Source organism: Micropterus dolomieu, unplaced genomic scaffold (assembly GCF_021292245.1).
Source record: "Micropterus dolomieu isolate WLL.071019.BEF.003 ecotype Adirondacks unplaced genomic scaffold, ASM2129224v1 contig_9376, whole genome shotgun sequence".
NCBI lineage: Eukaryota > Metazoa > Chordata > Actinopteri > Centrarchiformes > Centrarchidae > Micropterus > Micropterus dolomieu.
In genome coordinates, this window is record NW_025738362.1 from 1,276 (window position 1) to 15,580 (window position 14,305).

At 39.6% G+C, this 14,305-nt stretch overlaps 2 protein-coding genes across 2 annotated transcripts in view; both read left to right on the forward strand.

Annotated features, from left to right (window-relative positions):
• The window catches only part of LOC123965352 (C-C motif chemokine 4-like), a 4,226-nt gene extending 1,218 nt beyond the window's left edge, over positions 1-3,008 (forward strand). Inside the window, exons 2-3 of the mRNA XM_046041902.1 lie at positions 2,349-2,472; positions 2,702-3,008. Of these exons, the coding sequence (XP_045897858.1) occupies positions 2,349-2,472; positions 2,702-2,795 (218 nt within the window). The 3' untranslated portion in view covers positions 2,796-3,008. The remainder of the gene's footprint in view (positions 1-2,348; positions 2,473-2,701) is intronic.
• A 4,924-nt stretch (positions 3,009-7,932) lies between these two features.
• LOC123965351 (C-C motif chemokine 3-like) lies at positions 7,933-12,420 on the forward strand. Its single transcript, XM_046041901.1, has 3 exons — positions 7,933-8,192; positions 11,727-11,850; positions 12,072-12,420. The coding sequence occupies exons 1-3, from the start codon at positions 8,129-8,131 to the stop codon at positions 12,172-12,174; spliced, it is 291 nt and encodes a 96-aa protein (XP_045897857.1). The 5' UTR covers positions 7,933-8,128; the 3' UTR covers positions 12,175-12,420.
• The last annotated feature ends 1,885 nt before the right edge of the window (positions 12,421-14,305 follow it).

A 14,305-nucleotide genomic window follows, 5' to 3' on the forward strand; every position in this document is an offset into this window, starting at 1 on the left:
TTTTACTGGTTACTGTTACTACTTTACTAGCTGTTTCTGCAAAGCTTGGATATATAATCACATTATTTAAAAACTTTTCTATATGAAGTTAACTGTTTACTGTTTTGATTACATTTAGAAAAATACGAATGAACACAATGTGACAAAAGGCTGAAATATGCCACTGATATCCTGCACATATTTGAAGGATGTTTTCTAATAACTCAGAGAATTAATGTGAATCATGCATTTAATCTCACATTTGTTTCTGTCTCTCAGCTATACTCAGGTCTTTTGCAGAGGTGTGGACGCGAGTCACAAAAATGATGACTTTAGACTGGACTTGACAAAATCCAAGAAGACTTGCGACTCGACTTTGACTTGAACAGGAATGACTCGTGACTTCACTTGGATTTGAGCCTTTTGACTCGAGCTGACTTGACACTCCCCATGCAATATAAATGATGATTTATAAAACTGTGCATCAACATAGCGCGGTGCCCAATTAGACTGGAGCGTGTGGCTTCCTCCAGCAAGAGGGAACAGTCACCGACCATCTGAAGCGCACCCGGCCGTTCCGCGATCTCCTGTTCCTGGCCCTGTACGCCCCAGCGACCCACTCCCTTTCCGGTACCTACAATGGGTTGTGCAGTAGCCCGCTACCAGCGCGCTCTGAACGGTTCATGATCGTTCCCTCTGGCTGGAGGAATTTTACGCATAGGCTAATCCATGCACAACAGCTAGGGGCCTGACGCAGCGCCACGCAACTTTCTAAATTCCTCCACCTCAAGGAGGAAAGAAAGGTCAGGTCAAAACAGTGTAGAGAGACTGCTGCTGCAGCTGTTGTGTGAAGCCGCTTCCACCAATTATAAAAACAAGTTCATTAAGATTCAGTTTCAAAACGACACTGGTTTTGTTTTATAAATCCAGCGCACCTCTTTCCTTCACAGCTGAGGCTCTCGTCCCTCCCTAAGATGTTCAGTGTTGCTTCACCTGATCGGTTCTTGTAAAATATCCACTGTGTCTGCGTCTTCTAACGTCATAGCGATTTATAGTTTTCTCACCACTGGTTTCTGTCACTGCATCTCCCGACACAGTTTTATTTCAGCGTTCTGTAACGTAACTTCGTCAACTCGAATAGTTCACCTGTCACCTGCTCTGCTCCCCTCCGGGTACACACACACACACACACACACACACACACACACACACACACACACACACACACACACACGGAGCCCCCTCAGTGACCCATCCATCCCCCAAAGCTATCAACTTGGGGGAAACTGTGCTGCTGTCATCCTCTTGTGCACTAGATGCTGCTTCAAGTTAATAATGTTGGATTATTGTTTCTTATTTCATGGACTATTTGGGGTTTTTGAGTAATGCATGTTAAATAATTGTGATCTCAATATTGACCAAAATAATTAGCAGCCCTACATGAACATTTAATTTAATTCATGAAATTTGTTGTGTGAAACTGCGCCTCTGCCTTCTTTCCTACAGTCTAGTGCTTCATTCAATAAATTGTTTTATTTTAACTTGAAAAACCTTTGGTGAAGAGTGCATTATGACTTGTTTAGGACTCGAAATTCAAGGTTTAAGATTTGGACTTGACTTGAACTTGTTGGTCCTTGACTTGACCTGGACTTGCCACTCATGATCGGTCTGGACTAGGGACTCGACTTGGGACTTCAGTGCTAAGACTTGAGACTTAACTTGGACTTGTAAAACGATGACTTGGTCCCACCTCAGGTCTTTTGCAAAAGAGATCTTGATCTCAATGAGTTAACATGATTAAATAAAGTGTCTATGTACATTCATTAAATAAAAAAATATAACACTAATATTAAACTAGTAAACTATGGAGCATAATAATACTGTGTTTCCCTATTATATATTTTCTATTAAAATCTGTAAATTGCCATCACTGTTTCGTCACTACGATGACTTACGAAGTTAAATTTAATGGCCAAAGCACAAAATATATTGTGTTCCCCTTTAAGGTTAATTTAAAAAATCATAAACCAATATTTTAGATTTTTGGATTTTTAACTGTATTTTTTTTTACAGTGCCAATAATCTTCCCTAAGTAGTAATCTCTATAATGTAATATTGAAAATAAATTACACACAATGAGAAAGTGTAATTTTGAAGCCTTATAATGACTAATGTTTCAATGCAGGAAGCTTCTGATTCCGTCACCAGTGATTCAGTATATTCAGTTCATTTGGAGGAGTTAGGGTAAAGATTTGTGTGTAACAGTACATGATGTTGCCAGCATGCAGCTACATGCGGACCTGTTGTGTATTGAGGTCAGTGAATGACTGTGTGTGGTGCTAAATTATCCTTGTTTTTGTTTTTTTCAGCACATGGAGTGAATGAAATAGCACCCGTACGGTGCTGCTTCAAATTCTACACAGGAGGGATGCGGCAGGCAGAAATCATCAACATCATCAAGACTCACAGCAGCTGTCGTGAAAAGGGATTTGTGTATGTCTTTGCTTTACTCGTTTATGTCACTAGAAAGATCCCCACCAGAGCCAAGGCCACATGTTTAGCAAGGACATGAAGGAGTTAAATGAATCAAATTAAATGAAGAAAATAACAAAACAAATATTACATTTCACAGAAGCACGACATAGAAAATGTTCAGCCAGTGACTGTGATGACTACATAAAATTTTCCAGTTCTAAATCTGTTGTTGCTGTTGTTTCTGCAGGGTCAGTACTGCCACAGGGCGCGAGATCTGCGTCAGCCTGAATCTGAAATGGGCACAGAGAGCTTTCAATCAACAGCAAGCCGATGAGGTCTAATGATTTATTTTTTGCTGAGTACTTTCATGCAGCTACGAACTATTTCAATGATTAATCCCAAAGGCCCTTGTTTTGCTCTATTCTTGATAATCACATTTTCATTTTACAAAATGTATTGATATATGGATTAATAAAATTAAAAATAAATATGTATAAAAAACTGGTCACAGTGGGGCCACAGAATGTGTGATTTAAATAAAAATATTATTACATACATTTGCACAATTTTTAATAGCAGGTATGGCTCCGCCCATTTTAGGTATAATTTGTCTTTATAACCCGGCCAAGACATTCTCTCATCAAGGATTATCATGAGTTTAATTAATGTAACCTGCTCTCTAGAATTACCCTCAATCTCGAAACACATGTTTATGTTTTTTCACATGTGCATGTTTTGAACTAAAATGTACTACCACTGCTCTTACAGCGCTGCTCTTTCATTTACATATCACAGAAGCATGGCCGTAACCAGCTATGATATCACCGAATTACAGACCTCTGTAATTATATTTAGGCTATAGCCTATCAATAAACAAATTCGAACAAAAAACATTGATAACATGACCAACTTAAATGAAGGTTTTATGCGGACGTAGCTCATTACACCGTCGCAACCGTCATTTCAACTTGAAAAACTGTTCCCCTACCAATGTTGTGGAAACACATGGAAACGTGCTGTTTACAGGCAGAGTTTTGGGCGGTACCATTTACCTTGGAAAGGGGTAAGAGATAGCTTAAATACTTTTTTGAATTTCTGGGTGGATGAAATAGGGTGATGCGTCTCCCCATTAAGAGAAACGCATTTACGCACGAGGCACAGCAGCTCTGTGTTCTTCTACACATCCAAAAGCTTTCACGCACAGTCAAGGTTCGTACAGTGAAACTGTCTGGAGTTAAGCAACAGTCCTCCTGTGATATTAACCAGAGCATCCTGTGCATTCAGTAGGCTACTGACCTGCTGCATTTCATGATGTTATATAGTAATAATGGAGCCCATGATGAAGCCTGCACATGTCATTCCAACAGTAGTCCTGTGATGACAATTTTAGGCTACATTTGAATGAATTTACTGTGTCATTTCTTACAGGTACTAATGACGAAACTCTCATCAAGCTGAGGGCTGCAATGACCTCCTGTCTATGTAGTGCATGATAGCCAACATTGCTTGGGCCATTTCCAGTGTACTGAAATGGTAGCTACCAAACAGTGACTTAACCCCTAATGTGTTGTGGGATTGCGTGGTGTGGGGACAGAGAGGACCCAAAAAAAGTTCGGAGGGAAGGAGGTTTACTGAGGGAGAAAGGGGTAAAGGGACTGGAGGAAGAGGTGGATGTCGAGAAAGCACAGGCACAGATTACTGGCAGGTGTGGCAGGCGGATGAGGTGGCTGATGAGATGCAAGTGCAGGTAGTTGGCTGGGCTCAGGAGCAGAGGGAGAGAGAGCACACAGGGGAGAAAACACAGGGAGGCAGGCAGAGAACAGAAAACCAAGGAAAAAAGCAGAAAAACTTATAAAAAGGAGAAAAAACCAGGACACTCACCGTCAGCCGGGCTGCCACCACAACATGCCACCGCAATGCATGTTGTGAAGATTACTATACCAAGATTTCCCTGGCATTTTAACTACCGACCATAATGTATTTGTATCTCTAATTTTATGCAATTTTAGTGTGCAAATAAGTGGAGAGAAAGACCATAATGAAAAGCCTGTAGTTCTTTAACCGAACGAAGTGCTCACACACACACGCACAGAAGAAGAGAGCAAAATTCAGCTAACTATTTGTGTTTTCGGTGTAATTTTTGTATGAAAAATAAGCTCTATTGAAAGAAACAAAACATCTGGACTTCACCAGTTTCTTAACCCTGCTCACAGCCCTGCTCCACAGCTCTTTCTTTAAATGCATGGTTTGCACCTCCATCTCTTGGTTTCTCACCTCTGCCACTTTTATCTGCAGAGTTACTCAGCTCTTCCGTAGTCATGCCTGTCTGAGCTGGAAGGTGGAGTAACTTTGAGTCGGGTAGCAATCTTCAGACTGGTTGGCAACAGCACATCAAAAAAGTTCCCTGCTAAAATCAAATCAGCCTTTTTACACTTAATTAATTAGTAGCAAAATCCTCTGATTGAAACTCCATATTTGCCACCACCACAAAAGAAAAACTGCCAACCAGACAAGCAGAGTTACGAGCAACAATGATATAAACTTACCTAACGCAACGGCAAGAGAAAGAATGGACGGGCCCCCAATTCATGTTACGTCCCTGGTCTAGGGGCAAACCTAGACATAACATAAAAGGTGTCTCCCCACTCTTCCCACTCCCAGGTAAGGCTAGTTCCACATCTCGAAAAACAAGTTAGCAGTTTTATTCAGAGCAGTGCCCAAAATAACGAAGAAAAGATTCTTAGCAAAGCTTAAAACTTCCATAATCAAAACATAATGCAAGCTAAAGACAAGACAAAGCACTAACCTAGGCTCCTACCAAAGAAAAACAGGAGAAAACATGTTCCAAACAAAAAGGACTTCTCACTCCTACTAACTGCTAAAGAGGGTTCAATATCCATACAAATGGTCAAATTACTTACATCAAACAAAGGTTTACACATTCTCAAATCACTACGCTGCTGTCACTACTTACAAAGGTTATCACAACACAGGACACAGAGATAGAGGTGGCATACACTGCAAAAACTGAGCTCTCAAAAACAAGGGAAAAAAGCATTAAAATGAGGGAAATATTACTTACTATGCAAAATTATCTGCCAACAGAACAAGATTATTTCACTTGCTACTTGACAAAAAAACTTGAAACAAGTGAAATACTCTAACATAGAAGAAGTAAGAAGAAATATCTTGTCAGACAAAGAACAAGTATAGTTTGCGTTTAATTAAGATAATTAATCTTACTATGATTTTAGTTTTTGCAGTGTATGATTGGCAGGGAAAGATTTTTCTTCTTCTTTTTATAGCAACTTGCAACCAGATGGAGCATTATCATTGTATGTTCCAATGTTTCCATTTGATTGCAGGCCTCACAAGTTCCAGTGGGAGTTTCCAATAAGGTGCAGAGATGCATTTAACTTTGTGTGTCCCAGTCTAATTTTGTTAAGCAGATACTGTTCTCTCCTGCCCCGCGACCCTGTACGCAGGATAAGCGGTTGACGATGGATGGATGGATGGATGGATGGATGGTCTCTCCTGTTCAGTGACATGTCCTCTCCCATCAGCATAAAAGTTACTTCAAATCACGGGGCACTTCCTGTCAGCTCTGAGGCATTGCCAGGCTACCTAGCCGACCAATCACAGTTCTTACCCTCCGTGTGGTTACATTTTTGAGGAGGTGCACGTCAGGCTATGGCGTAGGCTACGGCGTAGGCTACGGCGTAGGCTACGGCGTAGGGTACGGGGCTACGCCGTCGATTTGACGCAGAAGTATAAATCACACTTTAGAGGGCTGCGCCTATACTCATAGAATCTGGAGTTAAAATATGTAATTTCCATTTTTGTGAATCTGTGTGGCATGTTAAACAGGATGTGTGATCTCTTGCCGAGGATTGGCTGAAGCAAGCCCTGCTGACTTCCTGATTCCTTATTTGTGCGGCATCCAGCTCCATCTCCTCCAATCCTCTATCGCCATCAAGACCATCTTCCTGCTTAAATAGCTGCCTGTCTGTTGAACTTGTGTGGTGTCCGAACAGTAATGCTGCGATGCACATATATTATACACCACACTTGGCAGCTGTGATCCCCCTTGATCAGTTCGTCTCGATTGTATTGTTCTCTACTCATGGTGAACGTGGTGTTTTCTGTGGTAACTTCTGTTGTTGACTTACTGTTAGAAGTAGTCTAAAACTACTAGTATTAGTAAGTCTAAACATAGTGTTCCCTGTGTTACTTTGTGTGTGAGTTTTGTTAAAGGAAATATGGGCAAGGACTTTGGTGTCAATCACTGACACTGAAAAGACAACTGTAGGTTAATTTAATGTTTAGAAACACTAGGCTTAGAGGGTGCTGCTCACTTTGTGTTTGGTTATAGCTGAACATGTCAGAGAGGGTTTTGTTTTATTTGATTTCTTAGTAGTGGCTATCTCTCGTTTTGGAGAGAGCCCTTTTTCCGTTCTTTTGTGTGAAACCTGTAAATAAGTAACTTTCATGTTGCTTCCCTTTTTCCCACGTGCCGGGTCGTAACAGTGGTACAGGAGGTGATTGCATGATAGCAGAAGGGAGTTACAAACTTAATCTCACTTTAAAACCTGTTGTAATGTGACAAATAAATCTACCTTTTAATCTTTAGCCTATAACCAGTGCTTTATGTGGGCCGGTACGCAGCAGTACACAGTACCGGCACCTCGACATTTTAGTCTTTAGCATACCGGTACTTCTCCCAAGCTGCTGGTACTCTTCTCTGCCCTCACCATATCAGATAAATATATATCTGATAGAAAGTAGCTTGTCTACGTCCCTTTTCATGAACCGACCAATCGCAGCCTGGATGGGGCGGGACATTAAAAAATAGGTGTCATTCACACTGCGGACGCTAGAGACATGTCAGAATCAGAATGTCCCCACTACTTTTTGAAAGCATTGGTCAAAAATGTTCTGAAAAACAACTAGCAAATAATTTTTTTTTTATTTTGCTCAGTATGAAAACATGCAATGCAATTTAAATACAGAAGAAAGAAATGTGCATTATCCAAAAAAAGTAACTTTAGTTTTAGAAAAACAAGCTACTGATAACTGCATTATATATTATATTTATATTCTGAATGGTCACCTGCCACCTGAATTTTGTTTACCTTCATATAAATGAAAATATAAATTGGTGCAGGAAATGTCTCCAGAATGCAGTAATTTAAGAGTTTAATGCTCAAAATCTTCTGGGAGAGGACCCCCCAGACCCCCACTTGTATATCTCAGCATCAAATATTTCTTCAAAATAATGTTAAAATATCATTATTACACTAACATTATACTTTGTAGTTCATGTTATATTATTCACTAATACACTCATTTATACTGGGTGGGAGGGCAACATGTGAATGGAGAGTACTTTTTCCACTTCAAGCACTGTTTACAACCAAACTGTGGCCTGTCCCTTACTGTAACTTCCTCTCCTAACTAGACAAGGGCAGTCCTTGGAGTGTTTCTTCACAGTGGAAAGCTGAGGAGGTGTATGGAAATTCTGCCCTGATGCTTTGTGGGAGGATTCATTTTGGATGGAAAGGCTGAGATCATACACATTCCAGCTCAACAATAAACAGTATTTATATCAGACGTAGTGCTAAGAGTCGATCACAGCAAAGAAGAACATCGTCATCATCTTTTGGCCGACATCATCATGAAGACTCTCTACTTCACTCTGGGGCTGCTGCTGCTCACCGCCTGCTGCTGCAACGCCATGCGTGAGTGATCTCTGTTTGTGCCTCATCGTAATCGTTTTATGATTTCTCACTGACATGTTTATAATGACATTATCCTTTTACCTTCCTCACAGCTAAAGTTCGGCAGTCCATCGCAGGGAGGCTCAAATGTGTGAATTAATATTTGTATTTGAATAAAAATAGAATTGTTTTATTGAGGGATATAACTGGTTATGTGTATTTTATGAGTAGAGTGTGTTTTGATCAGTGACAGACATTTCCAAGGTCTTTTATGAATGATCAGATAACAGCAGGTCAATGACTGACTTCAGCTAAAGGAATACAATCTGGATAATGTTGGAAATTAGTTTGTAAAAGTTTGTTTCCCTGGGATGGTTTTCCCTTACACAAAAGTTGATAGTCAGATATTTCAAGTGATTGAATATTGCTGATTTTTGCAATTATTGAATGCATGGGTTATATACATTAGGTCCAATAAATGTCGTAAGAAAAGACAAAAGAAGGAAATGATGTCAAAGATGATTAGTGTTGGAATAAACCAAATTATTAACAAAATATCAGAGGTGATACAATCACCTCTTTGAGATCTGAGATATTCTCATGATTAACAATCATTGTTGACACCTCTCTTAGAAACAGTAAATGTTGAAAACAAGATCAAAGTATGCAAAATGTCAGAGACAACTGTTCAAAGTCAATGAGCAACGATGAGACTGACTTTCGCTTCCCCACCATTCAGTAATATACTTTGAAGAAACCCAAAGAATGCACACACACACAAATGGTTTCAAATAAAAACTGCACCACAAAAGTTGGCTCAGTTTGTAGTTGCTCAACCAGCTGTCAAAACATGGTAACATTTTGGTGTTCAGGCCTCTGCAGAATCTCAAAGGTATTAGCTAAACTGTTTTTGAGTGGACTAGGCTAAATGCCCAGTCTTTCCTGAAAACTAAACCATGTGCTACAACAAAAACCCTCCAGGCTGGAACACAGGAAAATTGCAAACTGCACAATTAAACATGAGAAGAGATTACTGCCTTACATTTAAATGGCTTCACTACAACTAATCCTTGTCCTGGATCATGGCTTCCTTTACTGACCCTGTAGGGCCTCTTCTTTTATAGGATTCTTCAGAAGTGCTTAGATCAGACATAGAAGTTTTGTCCTGCCGGGACTATCTTAGTCAATTTATGGTACTCAAATACATATTTAAACATAGAAACATATTGGCCTTTATGCAAATTATTAATTTTAACTATTAACTTTCTATCGAATTTGTTAACCCTACAAAACGCATACTCACATCCTCTTAGTGCGCACAGTGTTTTCTATTCTCTACTGACTGGTCTCGGCATCAGTGGAATATTTACTGGAACTGTTTGCTCTATCTGTCAGTCTCTTAAGACATCTGCAACTTTCGACAACTCTCATAAGTTTTCTAATCCTTCCTGGTGTCATGCTTAGATAATGTTCACGTCCACAACAAAATATTCCTGTATGTTCCTAAATAGAGTTTGTTCAGAAACCACAACAGAATCATGTTAAAACTAATAGGCATCCGTTATAGAGTGTGTTAGAAGCAAATGTAAATCAATGGCACAAAATTACCATTAAATTAGAATGTTGTTTGCAGCTTTCTACCTCTGTTATTTGTCCACCAGCCACTACCTGTCCACCTATTTCAGAACCTGTCCAGTATTGTCCACATGACCTGACATCTACATGAGCCATGTTGTTGGCCCAAATTCCCAGAAAAATACAGAGCATGACCTCAGTGTTCTCAGTGGTACATAGCTGAGGACAACCCTGTACACAATAGCTATGACAAAAGGCTGAAATATGCAGCTAATATACTGTGCATTTTTAAAGTTTCTCAAGAACTCAGAGTAGGGCTGGGTAGTAAAACAATAATGATAATTATCGCAATATAATTTTCCTAAATATCAATATAATAATTGTTCAATATATCAGCAATAAATATTTGGTTTAATTCATATGAATCACAAATAAATTATGTTACAACCCAGCTCGTTAGGGTAGGGCAGTAACAAGGTATTTGGGATAGAATTAAGGTGGTAAGGACAACTGAATTTAGGTTAAAGTCAAATGTTTAATTAAATGATTTGTCTCAAGAAAAACACAACAAAAGGAGGCTATATAGGTACTGACAAAAAAAAGGAAACAAAAAGGAATTGTCCAAAGACAGCTCTCTACTCAAAAAACACTGAACGAAAGGAGGTCAGTACCTACATGCTTTACAAGAATGCAAAGTAACCAAACAGACAATGCTCAACCCTAAAGAGTGCCACTCACACTATGTGGTTTACAAGGTTTCTAACTGACGGAAGCCGCTTAGGCAGGCAACCGACAGAAACAGGTAAATTCAACACTCAAGAAATTCACTATTCACAAGGGTGCACAACCAACATCAAGGCGAACTGATCACTGGCTCACAGTCGCCTCGAACTGCAGAAACACAAACTATTTGTAGGCCAGCTGGTGTTGATTGGTGAGTCCTGGTTGGCAGGTTTGGTCGGATCTTCGGCCACACCAATCAGACGCCAGCAAACAGCAACCAGGAAGTGGGTGGTTCCAGGTCCAGAGGAAACAAACCTCAACAGGGACTCGCAGCTGGGATTTGCATACTGTTCAGAGAACTCCAGAACACAACTACTACTACTCTAAGGCAGCCAGTGGCGGCCGTAACAATTAGCACTTAATTTTTCTATTATAATAATTATTTTGTTGAGGAAAAGGGACTGAAAAAAGATTTACTAATCATATTTGTTTAAAACTTTTGTTGAATGTTCTCCCTCAGATTTAAGTGATCCACTGTTTGGCATCAAATATTTGTCCCATTCTGAGTATAAAGAAGAGCTGAACCACATAATTAACCGTCTGGTTTCTTCAAAAATCAAAGCAAAAATCAGCCTTTAAACTTGAAAGAACTAATGATGTGACATTTATCGTGATAATTATCGATATCAAATGATATGAAATGTCATTGATAGACTCTCATTGAGTTAAATTTAGTTTATTTAAATTCCAGTGGTAACTATAGGCAGAAACAGGCCAAAACACATAATATATAGTGTTCCCTCTTCAGGGTAATTAAATAAAAAATTACAAACCAATATTTTAGAATTTTTTTTTGTTAACTGTATTTTTATTACAGTGGCAATACTCATCCCAATGTAGTAATCAGTATCTTGTAATACTGAAAAGAAATCCTATAACACACAATTAGAAAGTGTACTTTTGAATCCTAATAATGACTAATGACTGCTGATTTGAACACAGCAATCCGCCAACAATTTAACTGTATCATGATTTTCTCTGTGACATCCTGCTGTTTCAATGCTCCAATGCAGGAAGCTTCTGATTCCGTCTCCATTGATTCAGTATATTCAGTTCAGTTGGAGGAGTTAGGGTAAAGATTTGTGTGTAGAAGTACATGATGTTGCCAGCATGCAGCTACATGCGGACCTGTTGTGTATTGAGTTCAGTGAATGACTGTGTGTGGTGCTAAATGATCCTTGTTTTTGTTTTTTTAAGCGTATACAGTGAATGAAAGCTCAACTGGACGGTGCTGCTTCCTATTCTACGTAGGAAGGATATGGCGGACAGAAATTGTCAACATCTTCGAGACTCACAGCAGCTGTCGTGATAAGGGATTTGTGTATGTCTTTGCTTTACTCGTTTATGTCACTAGAATGATCCCCACCAGAGCCAAGGCCACATGTTTAGCAAGTTTTTGTCAGAGGAAAGGAAGGGATGAAGAAAAAACAAAATAAATATTACATTTTAAAGAAGCATGAGAGATACAATGTTCACTCAGTGACTGTGATGCCGAATGATATTTTTTCAGTTCTGAATCTGTTGTTGCTGATATTTCTGCAGGGTCAGAACTGCCACAGGGCACGAGATCTGCGTCAGCCTGAATCTGCAATGGGCACAGAGAGCTTTCAATCAACAACAACTCACTGATTACGAGGATTACTGATAGTCCTCATGATCCAGTCCTAAATGATCAAACATCTCCAGCTACTCAACCTCCAGCCAATAAAATACTCTGTTGGATGTCAGCAGTCTGTGTGTGATAGCATCACTTTATAATAGTGAAAACATCTTTTTTCCACGGCTTTGCACTGAGTACTTTCATGCAGCTACGAACTATTTCAATGATTAATCCCAAAGACCCTTGTTTTGCTTTATTCTTGATAATCACATTTTCATTTTACAAAATGTATTGATATATGCATTCATGAAATAAACATGTATATTTATATTGTGAATGTGTTGTTACATATATTTCCAGATGTTTGACACATTTAAATGCATCCTATATTGTATATTTTTTTTGCCAGTGGGTAGAGGAAAGGTGTAACTCATATCATATCTTCCTATCTTACAAAATGTACCTTTTTATTCACAATCTTGTAATTATTATTATTATTTATTTATATAAATATTTATAGATTTTAAAAACTGGGCCAACGATCGGCCCAGTCACAGCCTTACTAGACACCCTCTCCCCCTCTGCACTCTGTTTCTTGCGTGAGAGTCTTCAGGCGGCTGCTGCCAAGTGCGCAAATATAACCGATCTGTTTGCTACCGGGCTGCAGTAGCTTCAACATCAGCATAGTGCAGGCACTGGCACCTGAGGGAGTGAAGGAGAGCCGTGGCCCCTGCCAGGCAGAGGAGGAGGCGTGTGTTTAGTGAAACAGAGGTACAGAGTCCCCGTGACAGGGCCGAGGGAGAGAGAGAGCAGGAGGAGAGTGGAGGTGAAGCAGTAAGTATGGAGTAGCTCAACCTGTAGGGAGGGAGCAGGGAGGGAGGGAGCAGGGAGGGAGGGTCATGGGGACGCTGGGGACATGTAGCCAACACTTTTTGAAAGCATTTGTTATAAATGCTGTGCAATTTTTTTCAAATGTTAATTAACAAATAAAAATGCTATGTAAAAGCTTTATTTGCACAATAAGCCTGCAATGCAATCTAAATATAGAAGAAACATATTCCTTGTCCAAAAAAAGTAACTTCAGCAACAACAACAAAAAAAGATTACTGCATTATATTCTGTTATATTTTTATATTCTGATTGTTACGTCGGCCTAGGGGAAACCTGAGCACAAAACCACCTTTCCCCATCCCAACTAACTAACCCTAACAACACAGGAAATACGAAAAGAAACTTGCAGATCTGTGATATTACATTACACAGGTGCATATCAGAAAGTTAGAATATCAAGAACATTTCTTTCTGTAATTTAAGTCAAATTGTGAAACTTTTGTCTATATTAGATTCATTACACAAAAAATAAAATATTTCAGGTGTTTTTTGTTTTAATCTTGATGATTTTGGGTTACAGCAAAAATCCATATCTCAAAATATTAGAATAAAGAATGTCTAATGCAGAAATTTTGACCTGAGGAAGAGCCTTTTTATCTTTCAGTTTGGTTCAGTACACACAAACACAATCATGGAGAAGACTCCTGACTTGAAAGTTGACCAGAGGACACTCTCCACAAGGTGGGTGAGCCACACAATGTTACTGCTGGAAGGGCTGGCTCTTCACAGAGTGCTGTATCAAAGCATGTTCATGGAAAATTGACTGGAAGGTTAAAGTGTGGTAGGAAAAGGTGCACAAGCAGCAGGGATGATGCAGCCTTGAGAGGATTGTCAAGCAAAGCAAATTCAAGAACTTGGGGGAGTTTCACGAGGAGTGGACTGAGGCTGGTGCATCAAGAGCCACCAGGCACAGACTGGTCCAGGAAATGAGCTACAAGTGTCGCATTGCTAATGTCAAGCCACTCCTGAACCAGAGACAACATCAGAAGTGTCTCACCTGGGCAAAGGAGCAAAAGAACTGGAACTGGTCCAAAGTCCTCTTTTCAGATGAAAGTAAATTTAGTTAAATTTCATTTGAAAATCCAGGTCCAGAGTGTGCAGGACATGTGGAGATTCACAGAATCCAAATTGCTCGAAGTCCAGTGTAGAGTTTCCACAATCTGTGATGATTTGGTGTGCAATGTTGTCTGCTGGTGTTGGTCTACTGTGTTTTCTCCAGTCCAGAGTCCATGCAGCATCTACCAGGAGATTTTAGAGTTTCCATCTGCTGACAAGCTTCATGGAG